General features: G+C 41.6%; 1 protein-coding gene across 3 annotated transcripts in view; it reads right to left on the bottom strand.

Annotated features, from left to right (window-relative positions):
* Window positions 1-20,975, bottom strand: part of ntng1a (netrin g1a) — a 132,236-nt gene that overhangs the window by 4,388 nt on the left and 106,873 nt on the right. Inside the window, exons 5-8 of one of the 3 annotated variants that reach the window (XM_080865753.1) lie at window positions 16,264-16,290; window positions 11,974-12,018; window positions 9,158-9,325; window positions 5,498-5,632 (exon numbers count right to left, since the gene is read on the bottom strand). In XM_080865753.1, the coding sequence (XP_080721879.1) occupies window positions 5,498-5,632; window positions 9,158-9,325; window positions 11,974-12,018; window positions 16,264-16,290 (375 nt within the window). The remainder of the gene's footprint in view (window positions 1-5,497; window positions 5,633-9,157; window positions 9,326-11,973; window positions 12,019-16,263; window positions 16,291-20,975) is intronic. The other 2 variants (XM_080865751.1, XM_080865752.1) reach the window with 2 other exon arrangements.

Here is a 20,975-nt window from a genome sequence, read left to right as displayed (position 1 = left end):
GATCAGTACACAGGAGAGACTCCTTTAATTAGACAATAACCTTTCGTCTCGTCTATCTTATCCTTCCTTGCTGTCACAATAGAATGATAACGTGAATTTCTAAGAATATTCAGACTGGCTTTTATTCAGAATGTGCTCTAAATTGATTAGAAAAATAATTGGAAAAAAGACATCGGACACGGTTGTGAATGCCCACTTTTTTGGACTAAAAATCTCAAACTATCCTAGTCTGATAAGATATGATCACGTCTTTAAAAAGGCACATCTTTAAGGCCAAATCAGACTTGCTATTTGATATAAGCAACGTCGGATTTAGTCTATGTTCAGGAAAGTAATCCATACTTACAGACAACCACTTCCTAACTTGTTGATTAAAGCTTGGAACATTTTGAAGGTGAGATTCGATTAATTTGTCTAAATTTGAGGTAAAAACTACATTTTCAGCAATTTGATTGGTTGTTGATAGGTTAGGCTTCAGTCACACTGGACTTTAGACTAGTCAGTGACCCCCATTGGAAAAATGTGTATCCCTGCTCCAATCAACATGTTTGAAAACATACAGCGTTTACTTACTAAGACAAATAGTCTCTGATTTCACTGTTTCAATTCAGTGTAATTCAGTTGTATTTTTATAGCTTCAAATCACAACAGCAGTTACCTCAAGGTGCTTTATATTGTAAGGAAAAGACCCTATCACCATATAGAGAAAGCCCCCAAAATCAGATGATCGCCCATGAGCAAGGTGACAGTGGGAAGGAAACATTCCCAGGCTCAAGGATGGGAAGTCATCTGCAGCTGCCAGCTGGGGGTGAATGGAAAGGAGGACAGCAGAAAGACTGCTTAGCAAGAAGCTGGCAAGTGTTTGCAGACACCTTTCTCACTCATGTGTTAATAGACCTCTCTGCATTGAATTGTACTTGTTATTAATCTCTGGCTCTCTTCCACAGCTTGTCTTTATCCTGTCTCATGTCTTCCTTCTCTCACCCCAACCGGTTGCGGCAGATGGCCCCACCCTTTCCTGAGCCTGGTTCTTCTGGAGGTTTCTTCCTGTTAAAAGGGAGTTTTTCCTTCCCACTGTCGCCAAAGTGCTTGCTCATAGGGGGTCATGTGATTGGATTGTTGTTTTTTTCTCTGGATGCATTATTGTAGATTCTACCTTACAATATAAAGCGCTTTGAGGCGACTGTTGTTGTGATTGAAAAATTGAATCCAAAACTGAAAATATCATATAGAAGTGCAGCACTGTATACCTCTTTGTGACTGATTTGCGACAGCCAGCAACCTCCCTCACCAACAGGCTGACAAATACATATTGTTGCCTAGCAACCAGCTGGGTACAGAGGGGGAGGCCTGCCTGAATGGGGTTTTTTACAGCAACTACCACCAACCTCCAGCAACCACAAATTTCTCCATAGTGACTGGTGGTTGCTAAGTGTTTTTTTTCTTATTTTCAGAATAATCCCATTAAAATAATTTTAAGAATCTTTCTGTTCAAAGGAAATTTTAGTTCATTCTAAAGGAAATTTTAGGTCATGGCTATTCCCTGGAAGCAGAGTGATTCATCAGCTGAAGGGACTATAAAGACAAATAGATAGTGATGACTTAAAAAAAAACAAAAAAAGGAAAAAAGATCAATAAAATCATCAAGATATAAAAAAAATAATGACAAACAAGAACGATCACGTTCAGTGTTGTAAGATTGAAAACACAGCAGAAGTAGGAACTTCTTGTCCCGCACCTTTATCTGATTTCATTTTCTCACATTAACCATTTTGCATTACTGCACATAAACAGAGCCGGCACAGGCAGTAAAAGACAAGATTTGTTGTGTTTGCTTTTGATATGAGTGATAATATTTAGAGAAGGGGCCGCTGAACTAGGTGCGCCTGTCTGGGAAAGTGATGTGTTTGACGAGAGATTTAAGTTTTAATTGCATTTTTTTCCCCGCTCTGCATGCAGACAGCGTCTCGTCAACGCACAGAACTCCTGCAGCAGCAGCGGGGATGCAGAAGAAGGTCGAGTTTTCCCATTTCAGCCATAGAATCACTCAGTGGTTTTGGACTGACATTATTCTGGGGGTTTCTCGTTCTCTTTCCTACTTTAGAGGACATTTTGTGAAGTGAAAGCACTGCTATGGGTGCTTTTGTGGCTCATTTGTTGTTGGGGCGATGAATCAAACTCCAGTGAAAAACTTCACATTTGTGTTACTGCCAGAGCAGAAGAGCCTGGAATTTTTTTCAGTGACCAAACAAACAAACAAACAAACAAACAAACAAACAAACAAACAAACAAACAAACAAACAAACAAACAAACAAACAAACAAACAAACAAACAAACAAACAAACAAACAAACAAACAAACAAAACAAAACAAACAACCCAAAAAAGAAGAAGAAGAAGAAGAAAAATCAATCTCTAGGGGAAAAAATCTGTAGTCAGGAATATAGCAATACTATGCTATTCTTTTTCTCGATATGAGCATACTAATACAGCCTCTATGACATTTACAGCTAAAAGATCCCCCTTCTTTGGATGTTGCATTCTTTGAAATGCCACCAATACTTTGATCAATGTAGAAAAGTCAGTGCACAAGCAGTAAATTACAACCTCAATACAAAGGAACCTCTTTGCCTTTTATTTGTAGGCAAAAGATATTAAAGCAATCAAAGTATGTTTGTGCTGAAAACATTGAGATATTTGACCTTTTCGGAGACTGTCTTCAAATTCATGTGATGAGAATGTCTCTGAGCTGTTGTTTGAGTGATGTAGGAGAAATTTTATACCAAGTAGTTAAATCTTAAAGACCAAAAAATATTTACATGTTAAGACATTCTGGATTTTTTTGTGTTACTATTTTAATCAGGGAGAAGGTGTAGATGTAATTGAACTTCTTTTCAGACCCACATTACTATGCAAATCCCAGTATTATACCTTTCATCGTGTCTGGAGCGGATCTTTAACTTTAGCAGCTTTTTAAGTGAAGTATTACTCAGACCTCTTGGATATAGAGTTTGAAGTTTTGAGAGCATACAAACACTTCAAACAGTAATGTTTGTGGATTTTCTGATCACTGCTTCATCTGACAAATACAAACTGATCTGCTCCGTGCTCACTCCCGCTGTGTGTGGCTTCCCATCTGTTTACCTTGGCGCCGCCTCTCTACGAAAAACATTCTTCCGCCGTTTTAAACATTTTCACGTTAATTGCTTTTTTCTGCTTTTGTACCACTCAGCGTTCTCGGTACATCATTAGGTTCGGGTTGTGCGCCTCACGTTGCAGGTCATGCTAGGACGCCTGTCTCTCACCTTTTGTTTGAAGCAGATTTTTTCATGCTGACAGTGCCTTTGCGCTGTACACACAGAATATATTAGTACAGTCACAAAAAACAGCGAATTTTAATGAATGTCTTTCTGTGTCGAGAACTACTAAAAAAAGCAAGTGACTCATTTTACACTGAATTTAAATCACAATGCAGCAGACTTTAAAGCATTCGTTTTCTTAAGTTGGACGCTAACAAACACAGTATAAGCAGCGGGGGTGTCGCTAATTCGCTGTATACTCAATGGGAAACGCTTCTATCTGCTCGTGTTGTATTGATACAGTTCGCATAATGAAATCGTGAAACTTAGTGCATCTCAGAAAGTCGTGACGAGTGCTGTACGTGGCTCCTTCGGTGAAGCCCTTTACTTTAACCAATCTCATCTCCGTCCACAGCACCACAGATAAAACGGAACATACTGAGCGCACATTGCCTGCCTTGCATGTTGAGTTTGCTGTTGTGAAAAAAGTGATACTTTTCCTTATATGGAATCGATTTTTCTCTGTGCTGTTTCAGTTACTCTAACATTATTGTAGGGTCTTTACTTTAAAATATGAAGCACCTTGAGGTAACTGTTGTTGTAACGTGAATATTAAGCCATGTGTTTTAAACATGTTCACAATGATATACCTTCTTTTGTTTTTTCACAAAGTTTACACTGTTTATTTATTGGGTGTTTCCCAATAAATTCACTAATTGATAACACGAGATTACACTCTACTTATGCCGATGATCACTTAATATCCACATGAAGAAGCACAGGAATCAGCTTCAGGTCATAAATGTTTTTTTTCCCTGCACTTTAATGTTTTAGAATGATATATATTCAGAGATTGACACTTAAACTTTCTAAAATAGTGAAACTATAGTTTCTTATATTTTTCTCTCCAGTCAGTAAAACTCAGACATCAGCCAATCCTAGTCCAAATATTTCGGATACACGAGAATGATGTTGAAACCTGAAGCAAACAGTGGCAATGTAATTCACAGAATTAATATCTAGCGATCAAACTTGTCTAAAAAAGAAAGCTAGAATAAATTACACTACCAAAAATTAATTCTTTAAATTAAAATTTTCCCTTTTTTTGGCTTTTCTGTAGGATGTAATAAAAGTGTGGAGTCGCTGTTTAATCTCAAAATCACGTCCTCGTACTCTATTGAAGTGCCTCGTTTAGGACGCCTTTGTTAGTCGGGACAGAGATTAATGTTGAGCTGCAGGAGGCGGGCAAATAGATGTCACTGTCGTGTTGAAAAGGCCTATTAATCTGAGGTAACTTGATACAAAGATGGGTCGCGGTGGGAGAGCGCCAATTAGAAGCAATTATCACCTGTTCTGACAAAAAAAATTGACGCGAGCCTTTTTAAACCAGCGCTCGACTAGTCAGATAGATCCAAAGAGGCCTAGTAATGCGTGCCTGGAGCATAAACAGTGTTAGCAATGATGTTTTCAGTCTTTAAAGTTCTTTGTCAGAGAGTTAAAATCCATCATCCTGAAGTGTTTACTCTATTTTGTCTACCTCTTGCAGGTTTGTCACTGAGATTTGACTTGAAGGAAACTATGAAAAATTGGTGACATTTGAAAAAAAAAAAAATACATAGGGCATGCACTGCAAAATGAGCAGGGGAAATATAAAGTGTAGACAGTAATAAATGGGCTGGAACTCAAAACGAGAAAATGTTGATGTTGGATGACATTGTCCTGTTGTGGACTGTGAAGGGGTGATGGCTACTCAAACAGATCACAGGCAGCCTGTCAAGCAGTCAATATTGACTCAGCTGTTGTGTTGCTGGTGTGCGACACGCCTGAATAACTGAGTTACCGAGCAGCATGCATCCCGTCATTCCACTGCTTTCTCTCTATTTGAGCCATAAACGGCGCCTGCTGATTCGACGCTGGTAATGCAGCCACAGCGAGTGTGAAATGCAGGTGCAGGCTATGAAAGGAATGGCTTCGTATATATCGGGTTAGGTGGTGTTATGTGTTAGCTCTGTGTTTGTCAAGGCAGCTGGGCAGTCTTGCACGTGTGCAGTGTTTTTTTTTTTGTTTCTTTTTCTTCCAGCCAAAGCTTCAGGAATCACGCAGAGAGAAAAGACATCAGAGAGAGAATAGAAGAGAAAGACACAGCTGAGGGGGAGAACAGTCAGGAGCTGCACGGGGAGGGTTACGGTTCTACTTACATTTGCAGCCATTGTCCCACAAATAGCCGGGCAGACACTCCTGACACTTAGGCCCTGTAGTGCCCTCCTTACATATACAAAATCCTGTGCCATTACAGCGATCATTGACTGAGCCATAGGGATTACAATTACATTCTGGAAAAACAAAACACACATACACACACAGGCTGGAGAAAAAAAGGGTAGTGCTTTGACTTCCCAGCACAAGTCTAGGATTTTCACAGCGTGGTCTGCGGTCCTCGAGCTCTAGCTTAAGAAGGTGCTTGATTATTATAACTGGTAAAAGAATGGGAATAGATTTAAAGACTCATACAGGGAAAAATGCTACCATTTCAACTGTAATGGAGACAGAATGAGTGAGAATGAAGCTGGCTCTAGATACATGAACATTTTCTATTCATTACAACATACTTGTAATTAATATAGCATTAATTAAGGCTGTTTTAAAGAACACAGCGTGCAATGAGCAGATATGCAAAGCACTATCAGTAGCTTTGATTTTTTCTTTTTAGATGGACAAAGTGAGCCTATCTGAACATGCTCTTCCAAAATCTGAGTCATTCAAACAGGTAGAGGTAGCAAAAGATGGCAAGAGAAGACAGGAAATGTGATGAGAAGGTAGAGATGGATAATGATATGAAACAAAGATAAAGACTGAATGTTCCAGAGGAATGAGAGAGTACATTGAAATGGGCATTGTAGTAATATGTTCTTTAATTCCCTCTAATTTTTAAATGGCTCTGTAGACTTATTGTTATCCTTTGATAAGAATTTGGCTTCATCTTTAATTGCCTATTACAAACAGAAGACAGCGGTGCTCTGGCTGCAATTTGAACATAAAGCGCTTCATGAAAGCAACACGCCCAGTCTCTAGTGCCTCACACTCAACTGACCTTCCCACTTTTCAGAGCACCTGGAACACTCTGCAGTCAAAGTGACACTTATTTTGACAGTCCCTGACCATCACATTGCACCTTCTGTGTCTGTGCTGGCTGCACGCGGCTGCGCCTGAGTGACATCCAAGGGTCAGGCAAGAGGAGAGAGGTTACAGCAAGTGACAAAGTGGGGGGTCAGCGAGAGAGAGGCAGGGTGACGGCGAGTTTGGCACGCAGTAACGCCTCGGCGACTTTTAATGCCTTGTGACAGGTTTCAGCTGCTGCTCCTGAGGCCATTTCATGTATATGACATATGCACTTGTGTGGCACCTCTGACTGGTGGTGTGACTTCGCTGCAACATTTCCCTCAGAACTCTTGTTGCTTGTCAGAATCCCCCCTCAGGACTCACAAATGCACCTGGCACTGAGCGCTGTGAATTCACACTACATGTGCTAGCTAAAAAATTCAATGGGGAACCGAGATACTGCCCTAGGAACCGTAGGAAACGCAATTTTTACACATAGACAAAGTAGATAATGCATTTTATGAATGCCTGCGTAAAAGTCATGAACAAAATAACAGGAACACCAAGTGGAAATGGCCTTTTACCTCAGACATAACCATAAAGGTGGCATTTGCTTCACCAGCAAGTATTTTGGCAATACTGAATACATTTGCTTGTAAGTTCCACCACCAATTTTATGTAGCCTACAGTACTGTGCGAAAGTCACAAGTCACCTCCAAATTTTTTTAATATTTTGCTAGGAAAATGGAGAATAGGTGCAGTGATTATTCAAACATGTAATCATACATGGGAATGAGTATATGGTATAACCATCTTTATTCTTCAACACAGCCTGAACTCTGTTCAGCAATAGTTCTCCAGACTTCCTGAAGGAAATTCAAAGCTCTTCTTTGGAAGTTTGCTAACTTCTATTTCCTTCTCTGTCAAGATGATCCCACGCTGCTTCAATAATGTTGACGTCCGGGGAGGCCAATCCATGACTGATAGCCTCCCACTGCGTGCTTTTTCTATCCAGGCATGCTGTCAGTGTGTTTGGGATCATTGTCATGCTGGAAATTCTTTCTTTCCAGATGCTATTGCATGATGGATCAAAATCTGCTGGAACTTTTCTGCAATTTTTTCAAGATCCCAGACACCACTGGCTGAAATGCAGCTCCAAACCACGACAGAGCTTCTACCATGTTCACAGATGGCTGTAGACATTCAATTTTGTACCACACTCCTGGCCTCCTTCATACATATTGATGATGTCCAAAATTTTTAATTTGGATTCAAGACTGCATCCAACCTGTAGCCACTGATTTTCCGTCCAGTTCTTGTATAATTTGGCAGAACCTCAGCTCCCCCCTTATTATTTACCTTGCTTGATAATGACTTGTTGACAGCCACTTTTCCACTAAGACAAGTTGCGGGTTTGGTCATCAGCAGATCAACTAAAGAGCCAAATCTATCTCTCAGGTCCTGTGTCAGGTGTTTGCTGGAATTGTTTCTTATTTCCTAAGGACATGACTTTCAGATACTGTTCATCTGCTGCAAATAGTTTTTTTGTAAGTTCTGCCGCTTCTTATATTGTCCTGCTTTCCTAAGATTTTATAAGGGTACACATGATGCACAGACATGCCAAGCTTTTAGCTAATAGCTCTTTGAGAATCTACCTGTTGGTGCAAAAATACTATTTGATATCTGTTAAATTATGTTGTCCTTGGCATTTTATTTTATTTTTTTGTAGATTCCACAACTGGCATCTACTAAGAAAGTGCCTAAAACACAATTTAAATTTGGTTCTTTCCCATTTGTCTGTAATGTTGGACACAACAGTGATTCATCCTGTAGGTTAGGTGCCTTTGAGTGATTCACATGTGTTAAGTGGCTTAACAAAAAAACACTCCTGCGTTTTGCTCACTATTGCTCAAGACCACTTTAAACATAAGAAAATCTGACTCCTGGGAAGCAAAATATTAAAAAATGAGGGGTCACTCAACACTTTGTGGTCTATATGTCATGTCATACAAGGTTTCGAAGGTTACCTTTGGACAAAGCAAGACTAAATGTTATCCTTAATCTATAATGTCCTAAGCTAAGGCAACATGCTTCTGTCTGTACCTTAATAATAAACATAAAGACATAACAGTGCTCTCAGTTTTCTTATCTAACTCAGCTATATCCTAACATTTGAACTGTTTCTCCTTAATGACAGAATTTGTACAGAAAATTGTGACAAGGCACAAACCTGCTAACGTTTCAGATGTAGCTGTTGTGACCATTTCACACTAACCAATTTCTAATCACCATGCAGCTATTCAGGAGGACATTTATTCCTCAAATTATAGTTTTCTCACCTCGCCCACATGCTAAACCTTGAGAATAGGATCATTTTGGCTTCAATATACACCTTTCAAATAAAACCTAGCTAGCAGCAAGAGATTACAATAAAACACAATATATGAGAGCTAGTAGGTAAAAATAAAGGTATATTTAATAAATGGTAAACTGCTAATTTTAATATGATGCTAAAGACTCCCTTAAGCATCACCTGCTAACACCCAGGCTAACAAGGAGATTTATGAGCAACAACCTTGTGTGAAAGCAGAAGAAGCAAAAGAGGAAGATGACTGGACATGGAAACAGGAGAGTGTATGAGTGATGACGTGTTGGGGATGAAACTGACAATTTCTCTAATGAGGAGTCAGAGACAGGAGGTGAGGTGAAGAGAGTGTGAAAGCGTGGTGGTGGTGAAGGGGCCCGGATGGGGGACTGACCTATGCACACATTTTCATCGTCCAGTTCTGCTGAGGCATTGCGGTAGTAGCCCAGCTTGCATAGCTGGCAGTGCTGGCCCCTAGTGTTGTGCTTACAGCTCACGCAAATGACGGTGTTTAGCAGCTCGATATAGCTGCATCGGTTGGAGTGGCCGAAGCATTCGCAGTCTTGCAAAGAGAGAGCAAGTGTGAAGTGAGGAGAGGGGAGGAGGAGAGAAAAGAAGGAGAAAGAGACGCGGGCGAGAGCGTTGGAATTGTTGCTTTTGCAGCGAGTGCTACGGCGGTGGGGTTAGCAAGTCTGATGGAGGCTCCGTGGCATGCGAGGTTAAAAATGGAGATGGTTTGAGGAGAAGATGTTGGGGGGAATGACAGGTAAGGTTGGTCGTGATTAGTCTCGCATGGGCATGGCCAGAGTTAGAAAAAAACAGAAGTTTCACATAAAACACCACGGCGTTAGTAGAGAGGTCACATCACTTCAAGCACACCACAGCACGAGGCGACAAAGGCTCTGAAATGACAGCACAGAGACACGATCACATCAGGAGCACCGCGCAGCATGAGGCAGGTCAAACCATGAATGAAATGGATGTCTCAGCCGCTGAGAATGGCGTGTGAGGGAATTTAGAGGTTTTTGTGTAAGTCTTAATGTCAGCGGTTATCTGGTCTGAAGAGAGGATGAGATGAAACCTTTGTGTTTTCTTTTAAAACCCTTTGCAATGACTGATGTATTACTTATCTTTAAAACCCTTAATTCATCCAACAAACATTTCTTTAGTTGTTTTTTAGTCCGACCCAACTGAGTTTTCAACAAGCAATCAGCGAGGCAAGTGAGTGTGTGGTGAATTGCAGCTGGGTGGGAAAGTGACATTGCCTACTATGCAGTCATGCTTAATTAGATAAAGCTATATTGAGTCGAAGCTGCTACAATCCATGATACTCACTGGCAGTCCTGCCCTAAGGCTTGCAGGATGGGGCGTGTCCGGCCCCAGCTCTGTTCCAGTGAGGATCAGCCCGTCACTCCGAGTGACCACTGACACCATGTGTCACAGCACAGACAGATGTGACCCTTAAGCCACACTGGCAGCTGCTTGGACAGAATGCCCACTCACAGCTCCACGATAAAGTGGTTAGTGCAGGAGGCTTTTGTCCAAGGGATTGTGTTTATTAAGAATCTGTATTGAGGTCAGTTCTCTCTGTCCAGACACTAATAAACTCGGCACGTCTCGGAAACGAAGGTACAGCAAGTCCAGTTCACACTACCTTTCACCTAAATCAGCAAGTCTTATCCAAATGTAAGCTAAGGTCCTCTACGTTAGATGCCTCCCTCTTGCAGGCATACTCTCAGAAGACAAATAATCTCTCCTTTCTAGAAATAGGCTAAGGTTATAAATCATGCACGGCGCGCACAGGGAATAAAAAGTCTCAGGTACATGTTCCCCCCCAAAATAGTTGTGGCCTCAAACACCCACTTTATTTTCAGTGAAAAAAGAAATGATTCCAAGGGACTTTTATAGTGTTTAGAATACGATTCCATAGATGAATGAGTCGTCCAGTGAAAGCCATCAGTCTAGCTCTGAGCTGGAGATACGGATACAGAGTGCTCTAGCACTGGGGTAGTGTCACAAGGGTTGGGGAGGGTTGGCGGGGGGGGGGGGGGGGGGGGGGGGGGTAGCTCACAGGTTAGCAGAAACATCAGTTCATACAGGAAGAAGGCTTTGGGTGTCATCTGGGATTGGGTGGGGACAATGTGGGAATTCCAGAGCTCCTACCTCGCTTGCTGTTTGCAACGTGGACAGAAGGGGCAGTGGACAATGCAACTTGAGGAGCTACTAGACAAATTAAAAGAAACAAACAAACAAACAAACAAACAAAAAAACCCCATGATATTGCAATTCAACATAACACATGTAATGCCAGAGAATTAAGGATACCAAGCATCACGCCTAATAAAAATATAACAATAAAAAAAAAGAAAAGAAAGGAAACATACGCAATAAAGATGAATGATGGCATTGAGAAATAAGGAGTGACATTGCCAAGTGAAGCTGGCTGCGTGTAGCAGCATCTGTTACAAATGCCTTCGATTCAACAATTCAAATATTATGGACCCTCTTTTACGCTTCATTTCATTAACAAGTGCTTAGTATAATTCAAAACTGTCTGTGTATGTTTCCCCAGACAGAAACTATACCCTGACAAACTACTCTCCACCTCGGTGGAGGCCAGCCAAGAATTTTCACACTATAAATTTGTGCACAGCTGCGTGGGTAAGGAAACTGGCTAGCAGTGAACACATCAATCCCTCCATTCTTTTACGGCTATAAAGCAAACAGTGGGGAAAAGGAAATAATGGGCCCGGCCTCTGCCATTGTACCAGGTGACATAAGCCCTTGCCACATACATTGTGAGCGCTTGGCTGCAGTCATGGAAACACAGAGCTGAGCGGTTGTGCGCTAGTTGTGAGGTGGCTGAACACGGCATCTACATGATGGATTAAGCTAAGTTGAGCCCAACACTTTCAAAAAAAGACAAAAGTGAAACCTCTCCTGCTTTTCTATCTAATGAGCTAACACGGTCCTGAGAGCTGAGCACCTAACTGAAACAGTGTTAATGTATAAATCAGAGCTGCAGCAACCTCTTGAGCCTCCAGGGTGCGACAGGCTGACTTATAATGTTTTTGGGCTTTTCAAGAAGCCAGGAAAAAGGGAAGGATAGTTTGGGCTACCAAAGAGTCATTTTTGACAACTATACAAACACCTGAAGTAAATGAATCTGCAAAACAAAAACATAATTGTTGCATAATCTTAGATGCCTACCTTCTTTTCGGTTAGCGACACCTAGGGATGACACATTCGGCCGAACTGCGTGCAATTGAGAGAAATCAGGAGTTAATGATGTGTCCTCGTGGGATGCACTTTACAGATCATCTAAAGAGGGGAGACTATGTGGTAGTGGACACAGACAACTGGAGATATGAACATGTCCAGCATGACTCAGATCTGTAAATCAGGAAACAGCACGATGGGGCAGGGCTGACATGGACGGGCAGAGAATGCATCCAAAGAGCCATTAAAAGGACGTCGGAGAGACGTTGTATGTAATTTGTGTGACGTCCATTACCTTGCTGTGCAACTGTATGTTTATGGCAATGGCAATGATGAGTGGGAAAAAAAACTGAAGACAAAAGATCAAGAAAAAAACCCAAACTCAGTTAAACTTAGTATTTAGCTCATGATTTATGCAAGGGACTCTATGTATAGCAAATGAAGACGTTAGGGGGCATTTTGTTTAATTCATCACATTGACTGAGTAATCAATATCTAATTACAGTGTATTTCTGGTGGAGGAATAACAATGAATAAATAATGGCAGGTGTTGGGACTTGGAATGACGGACTGCTGTGGGTAGCATAACCTCATAATTACATACAAGTCAGTATTTCCGTGTCAGGGAAATACTTTGCGGTTGGAAATGGAGAGGACTCAAGCAAAGGGAGGAATACGGATAAGTTTCCTCATCGTGCCCCTTCATCTCTTCACTTGATCTTTCTGTCCTTTCGCTATTGACTCCATGAATCATGCAATCTTGGGTAATTAACATCCAGCGGTGTCTTGGCAAGAAGCCACTTACTCTAACTATGTGTGAATAGAGAATATGACTGCTGTTCACCAAGTGCAATCTTTTAAATAATGACTTTTTTCCCTTGTGAAATAATGGTTTCGAATCTTTTTTCTTTTTTTTTGTAAGTGGGCTGGATTTCAATAAAACATTAGTTTTGAGGTTTGTATGTCTTTACAGAGTGACAGTCGCTTTAAATACCCTCAGTGCTGATTTCAAAACTGCTCGAACAAAAGAAGAATTTGATTCTTCGTGGGGATTCTGGCATCGGTGACGACTTTGACGTCTCCGCTGGGTCTGAGTCACACGAGTCACAGAATGAAATGCTGTTTGAAAATGAGATATTAACAAATAAAGAGCTTTTAAAAAAAAGCTCTTTTTTGAAATCTACTTTGAAATACTTTGTTCGTGTGATAATCACTTAGCAGTGAAACCGTTTGGTCAAAACAGCTGCAAAAAAAAAAGGCTCTGCCAGGAACATTTGGAGGGGAAAAAAGGTGAGAACGCTGCACTGTCTAGATCTGTCGAACAGCTGATCTAATTGCTAAAGTATGATGATATTTAATCACAACCTGTTTCCAAAAAAAGTTGTGGTGCTGTGTGAAATGTGTTTCAACATAAAGCACAATCCTTGTCAAATCGTTTACCTGAAAACGGCACAAAGACATTAAAAAAAAATCCAGGTTTGATCATTTTAAATTTGCTGCCAGCATCAAGTAAAGAAGGCTGAGTAAACAAAAGCCTGGAACCTGTGTAGCATCAAAAATAAAACAAAGTAAGACAAAAATATTAAACAACTGTTGAAACATCTCCTAACTAATTGGTTATATTAGCATAAGGTCAGTAACACGACCGATTATCAAAAAGAGCAAGAAAGCCTCTCAGAGGTAGCGATGGAGAGGCGTCTGCTCCTCTGTGTATTACTGGGTGTGCAAACAGTTCAACAACGATTCTCTGTGCTAAATTTGAAAGGGATTTAATAATACACGGTACATAATATCATCAGTAGATTCAGAGAATATTGAGACATCTCTTTACATAATGAACAAGGCTGCGATCTTCTTGGGCCTTCGAACGGCACATTTGGTTCTGGAAATCACTGCATGAGCTCAGGAACACTCAGCAAACACAGTTCAAAGCTGCAAATACAAAAGAGCCACGCTAAAGGAGAAGACAACAAGAAGTAAAGAAAACTGCCCTTTTCTGAACCTGAGCTCATTTAAGATGAGCTGAGGTCAGGCATTTAATGTTATCTGTGCACAGTCCAAAATCCAGCCTTCATGCTGGTAAATGGCTGCTTTGGTGTACACTGGGTACTTTGCAAATTTATAAAGTAATGCTATAAATGTTAAACAATACATATAGGTTCTTAAGCAACAATGCTGGCATTTTTTTTTCTTTAGAGACGGTTTTGCTCATTTCATGAAGGTAATACAGCTGCAGAAAGTCTCAATGTATTGTCTTTGTACCACTTTCAGTGAAATACAGTTTCAAATCATAACAATAATTTTATTTTCATTTTACACATTTCCCAAACTTGCATTCTTTTGGAAACAGGGTTTCTGTGTTGGCAACTGACGGGATGTAATGCACATCTAGGTTCCATTAATTATTTTGTTATGGGGAATATTCAGGAGTGAAATGAGTGGTGACGGATTTTAATCAATGCCATACTTATAATGAAATGCAATCTTGCAGAGCCAGAATTGTTTTTTAAAATATTAATTTCACTTTAATGGTCTGCATTAGGCAATTCTGCCTGGCTTAATAAACTTGAAATAGAATTGAGGAAAGTCAATAAGGAATTCAATTACCTTCAAAAAACAACATAAAAAGTGCAGGGCTTTGTTTTTTCTCCCCCAAACAGTAGCTTTGTTTCCAATCCTTAAAAAAACAAACCTCAAGGACATCATAACCTTTTCCCCCCTTAGCCTGTTCTTACTTTATTAATAATGCGACTTAACGTTGGTTTGTGTTTGCGCTGAAAATGGCCTCATCCTCTTCAGTGTGCTTAAAAAATAAGACAGTCAGCATGTTTCATTTTTTTGTGTTTTGTTGGTTCTGTGGAAGGCTGCTGCAACAAGACAGCCACTCGTGAGAAATCTAAATCCCCGTGGGCCAATCTGGATGAGAAACGAAGACTTTGGTTTGTCAGAGTGTCCTTTCTACATCGCCCATCCTCCCTCCCCAAAACACACACACGTACACACACACGCACTTATCAGCATGCACACCCGCCCTGTAAAGGATTTGAGGACAGCCGTTGGACATGGTCTGGCCTGGCATTTTGGAAGGGACGGAGAGGATGGATGTGCAGCAGTGAATATGTACGTGTACACAGCATGTATGAAGAGCATGCCCACACACACTAAGCACTAATAATGCCGTGCATGAAGACGAAGCACAATTCGGAGGCAAGCAGTGGAAGACTGTAGTTGGGTTAGGGGGGGGGGTGAAATTGGTCGTCTTGGCCACATGTCCATTTCTGACTCATGACGTCATAGCATCAGACTTTATAACAAGTGTTCACTTACTGAGTAAGCTACCACACTAAAGCCTGATTAATAACCACCCGGGAACAATCCCTACGTCGCTCGCAGCACGTTTTAGGAAACTTGCCCAGAAGTCGTCTTAGCCTTTAAATGATAAAAACAAGACAAGCACGCATGTGTCCTTTGGGGAACCTTGGGTTGGCTTGAGCACACAATTGGATATTAAATGAAAACAATTTACTACTGAGCTTAAAAAGAGCTCACAAATAATTGGAAATATTGAAAAATGCTGTTGATCTTAATTTAACAGGTAACTTCATCAGGAGGAAGCAATTTATTAATCGATCCACTGCCCCGGGAATAGAGGATACTCATGAAGAACAGGGCGATGGGGAAAAAAAAGAAAAAAGATTAAGGCGAACTGAGCCAGGCTGTGAATGCACTTTGACTTGTTCAATACAGTCCTATGTTTCCTGCATCACACAGCCTTCCAGGCAGCGGTAACTTGAGACATGGCACCTCTCTTCCTCCTCCTCCTCCTCCTGAGGGGCTACTGTTTGACGAAGATAATACCAGCCGAGGCGCTTGCGGCTTATATTAAAATGACCTCCTGTGACATTACACTGTCAGAGAGGTCTTGGCACTTTAATAAAGTCTAGATGCCATTTATTTATAATGCATGGGAGAGAAGGAGGGGGGAAAAAAAACAAATGACATTTGCCATGCAGAGCCAGGCAAGTATTATCTGGTCGAGTTGAATCAGGATAAAGTAAATTAATATGCCCACATTATGACAATATAGCCCCCAGCTATGGCTTATCCCTCCCCCTAACCAAAAAAAAAAGGTTAGTCGACAATTGCTGAGTGATTTTTCATAAGATTGGAATCAGAAATGAACACCTGGCAATGGGTTTAGGGGTGTACGGTGAAGAGTGGGACAGTAGGCAAAGCAAAGCATCAAGCAGTCATATTGTTTACTTGTAACTGTTTACTTACTAACTGGACCAATGTTACTAGGAATACCTGCAAGAGAGGAAGAGAAAACAACAATGAATATTAAGGCACATAACACAGACATTAGAAAAAGTTACTTTTGCCATCCGTCCTCACGGGGGACTGACTTCCAGCAGCAACATCCGTGATTCATGCTGCTGAACTCTACCCCTGAAACCATGACATCTAAAGCAATGCCAGCAGTGTGCACCGTGATTTAACGGCATTGCCTGTACCCGTTTATCCTTACGTCTGCTTGGTGTCTCGTGGTTTTCCTCTGTTATTTGTCTTTTGATGTCTTCTGCTGTTGGCAGTGTCAGATAAGGTCACTGCTGCCCTCTCCCACAGCTAAAGGTGCACACCCCTAAATGTCACAAAAATCACTGGAAAACTCATGTCAGGCTCATGACAGTCATGGGATACTTTTGTGATTAGTGAACAGTGCCTGTTTTCATGAGAATTAAGTTGTCAGCACGTATTCCAACACACGCAAATATCAAATGGCATCAACTCAGTCTCTGACACCAAAGGAGGACATATCTTATCCTGTTGCCTAACTGCCCATCCCTCCGCCGAGCAATCTCTTGAGCCAGGCGGCCGCTGAGCAGATAATACAGTCTGTCTCATGCCCACGGTGACCAGATCTCTCCCACACCAGGACACTGGCTGGCTGTGGATCTGAGCACGCTAAGACGTTCACAGGCTTCTTCCGCCGAACCAGCCGCTATCATCTTGGTTTGGGTTTTAATTAGGACCTCAGGACCGAGTGACGCACATTTGTGGCCGCATCAGACAGCACGAAGCAAAGATGATGTCAGACAAAGTGCCGAGGACTCTGCCACGTTTCTCAGTTTGCATCGGTATTCCTCAAAGGCACGTGAATGCACCGGCTGTGTATTTTTGGTCAGCGTTTGTCTTCAGAGGAATTTGCTCTCAACTCTACTTTTTCTAATCATCCCTTTAAGGCGAGGCCCTCCCTCCCATTCGCTCTACCCCCTGCCCTCATTAAGGCAGTCTATCCACCAAAACAAACAACCTGCTCGCCATGAAAAGAGAAGCATGCTGTGCAAGAGTACCCATACTTCTTCTAAACAGTAGAAACAGAAATGAAATAAGAAGAGATCTCACTCTCCCTCCAGCTCACATCTCTCCTATTAAAGAAACTGATGGACATTATGGACAATGCCAGGCATCCTCTGCACACGGCCATTAACAACCAGAAGAGTCTGTTCAGTGACAGGTTGCTTCTCCCAAAGACAAGAACTAACAGACTTAAAAACTCCTTTGTCCCACACGCCATCAGACTGTTTAACTCCTCTCTGGAGGGGAGAGGGAGGGGAAACAGGAGGACAAAGGAGGGAACAACTAAGCTGTAGTGCCTCTTCACCTCACTGTGCAATACCTTTGTAAATAGTCAACGGTGCAATAGACTCAATACTTGAAATATGCAATTCACTTGTATTTTTATTTTTATTCCTATTTATTCTATTTATCCCCTTCGTATATTTTATTTATATTGTCTCTGTATTTATATATATGTGTGTGTGTATAACTCTGTAACTTCTGTCGGTGCTGTGCTTTTTTGGAAATCGAATTTCCCAGAGGAACCCACCCGAGGGATTAATAAAGTTCTATCTTATCTTATCTTATCTTATCATTCGCTCGCTATCACACCTGCTGCTGAAGAAGCTGAGAAGGCACATGTGCAGGATTTTTGGTGGGGTCTTTCATCTAATGGAGCCGTCACGAAATATCTCCAAGTACTCAGGGGAAACGAGGGTTTCCCGAGTGTGTGTGTTTGTGTTCGTGCACTTTGATCAAACTGCTGTCATTCAATCACTCTTCCTCTGATCTCTGCCTGCCGGTTGTATTTAGGAGCCAAAGCTATGACCTGCTTGATAACCGTGAAGTACAAAAGTCTATGCTGACACATGGAGACAGAGTGTAATGGGTGTCAGACCTCAAGGGGGTGGACAGATGCTAACCCTGAGACAGGAAGGATGAGGCAGAAACCATCAGGATCCCAGTCATTTTCATTGTCACACTCGGATTTGGGAAGTTGGGCTGGATATAATCATTTGCAAATGAAAGCTGCCACCTCACAAAACAGTGCAACAGAAAAAAATAGTTTTTTTTGTTTTTGTTTTTCCTAAATAGAGGCCAACAAGTATGAAAAAATTGTTGGGAGACGGGCATGCCAGAGGCAGTGTTTCATTAGTCTTCTTTTCACACAGGTCCTGGTTGATCGCTAATCAAAGCCACAGAGAGCAACAGATATGCTGCACATATGTTCATGATACCTAATGTGCAGTGCATGAACAGAGAGCATCACAATGAAGTTATCATATTTTTTTGTACATAGAGATATCCATTAAAATCCACTGCCCCTGTGAAATAAATGTGCATGTAATGAAACCGGATATTCACGAAGAATTTTAGGTCCTTAACTGAACTGTAAAAAAAAAAAAAAAAGGGGGGGGGGGGGCTGGTTAAGTAGCTGACAGAGCAATAATACACAAACGTTATCTGCATCTAGTGTGAAAGATTAGCAGGGGGACCCACTGTTTAATGGAAAAGGATATAAATAAAGAAGCAGAGCTGGTGTGTGTGTGTGTGTGTGTGTGTGTGTGTGTGTGTGTGTGTGTGTGTGTGTGTGTGTGTGTGTGAGAGAGAGAGAGAGAGAGAGAGAGAGATCACTAGGTCTTGTTATTACTGTACAGACTTTCATTAGAGTGCACCACAGAAAGTTTACAATTTAAGTAGAGATATTCTTCATAACAGAGAAAATATTCACTATGAGCTCCACTGTACCAGCTACACAAATGCCAAACAGATCACAGCGGTCTAAAAGCCATGTGTTCATTATGCAGCGCGGTCTCTCCTCCACCCATCCTCAGGTTAAATGTATCTATAAAAACTGTATAAATCATGTTTCGTACAAAGACGTGGTTCACAGTGATCACTCATTTGACAAATTACACTTTGCCACTTCACTGGGCTCAAGGCCATAGAACTTTTTCTCTCAGGTCATAATCTCAGACACCAGTGGCCCGTCATTACAATTATTCAGTGCTTTAGGCACAGCCTGTGGGGTCCTAGCAGATCCATGGATCTGAAGTCAGGTCACTGAAATGATTTTTAACCGCCATCGTTTCCAATTCCCCTTCACCTGCCTGGCCTCGCCATTATGGGCCACTGGCTCCAATCTAATTTTGTCTTATCGCACAGGAAGAGCATTAGGAGCCGCATTTGTTGACTCCATTGATTTTTATGTGTTGCGCAGAGATCGCAGTTCTGAGCTGCTAGGCTGGTGAACATGATCTCCTCGGGCCGTGTGATTCACCGCACATTTGGGGTCAGCACATATGACGCATGTGCAGATCGGTGCATTACAATACAGTGCAGGCCGACTCATGTGGGGCATCAACCGATTTGCAACAAATCTCACTTCACAGTGTGGTTAGAAGTCTCATTGCTTGATGTTTACTCTATATCGGATGGTTTCCAGCTATGCTGTCAAGCATCCAAGATCTCACTAATGGATTATCAGAAACCCATAATAAAATGTTCTCCCATGGATATTCAGCCTTTAAATCTTTGGCATGCATTCTGTTGCATCACTGAACTGGCTCGTCTGTCATTTATTCAGTGTGTCTGCACATGTGCAGAAAGGGCACTCATCTTAGGAAAATTTCTGCATGCTTTCTAGATTTTACTGTCAAGAGCGTTCGTTAGCATGGGGCTCAGCTGGTGTGTGCTTGCGCGTGTATGACCGTGCGTGTCGCTGTGTTGTTTCTGTCTGTATCACTTCTGTTCTGACCTTCAATGTGTCTCACCTGTTTGCTTTGGCAATACCTGGACTTCCCTGGAAAGGCGCTTATCAGCTGAATTTCCACCGCAGGCAAAGTTGGTAATTACTTTCCGAGGCTGCCATCGTTTTATAGCAATCCATCATCATCTAGAGCTCTTTGGCTATATAGAGCTCAGTGGTGGTGACAGGCATTGCTAACTGGTTAGCAGCGGAAAGACTGCCAAAACACAAGCATACAGCATGCAAGCTGATTGAATTCTTCAGGAGCAAAATTACGTCTTGCTCGGCTTCCCTGCTACGTCTTAAAGCCTTGAAGTCCCCAAGAGCCAAGATGGACAAAGCACAGTTAAGATTTCAGGGATGGAACGAGGTGTGCATCAGTGGCAGCACGAAAAGTGAGAAGGAGGGGGGGAAATCTGGAGATGGAAGAAACAAATATTTGAAAGAAAGATTACCGTCACAGCTGCACAGAGCCGAGATGTGGAAAAGACAGAGTAAACAAGCTTGGTCTCTGGGGTGGTTGGGGGTGTTGTGGGGGAGAAAAAGAAAGAAAGGGAGAAAGACAGAGTGAGCATGAAACAAAAGAAAGAGATGGAGCGAGCACAGGCAGAGGCAAGAAGAAGAAGGAGGAGAGAAAAAGGTAGCGGGGAAGATGGGCAGCAGGAGAAGCAGAATGACAGGATGCAAAACAACAGCCAATAAGTTTTAAAGAGAACAAAGAAGGAGAATGGGGGTAAAATGAAAATTCAAATGAGTGGGTGTTATACATGAGAGCAAAGCTCCTGAATGAATGTGTGTAGATGCATAAACATATGACACTAATTGAAATCACAGTAGAGCTCAGAGATGATGAAAAACCCACATTTAAAACATTTATTGGACCTCACTTAAATTCAAAAGGAAA

The sequence above is a fragment of the Rhamphochromis sp. 'chilingali' genome (genome assembly GCF_963969265.1).
Source record: "Rhamphochromis sp. 'chilingali' genome assembly, chromosome: 18".
NCBI lineage: Eukaryota > Metazoa > Chordata > Actinopteri > Cichliformes > Cichlidae > Rhamphochromis > Rhamphochromis sp. 'chilingali'.
The sequence above is the reverse complement of the archived record's forward strand: the minus strand, read 5'-3'. Positions and strand labels throughout refer to the sequence as shown.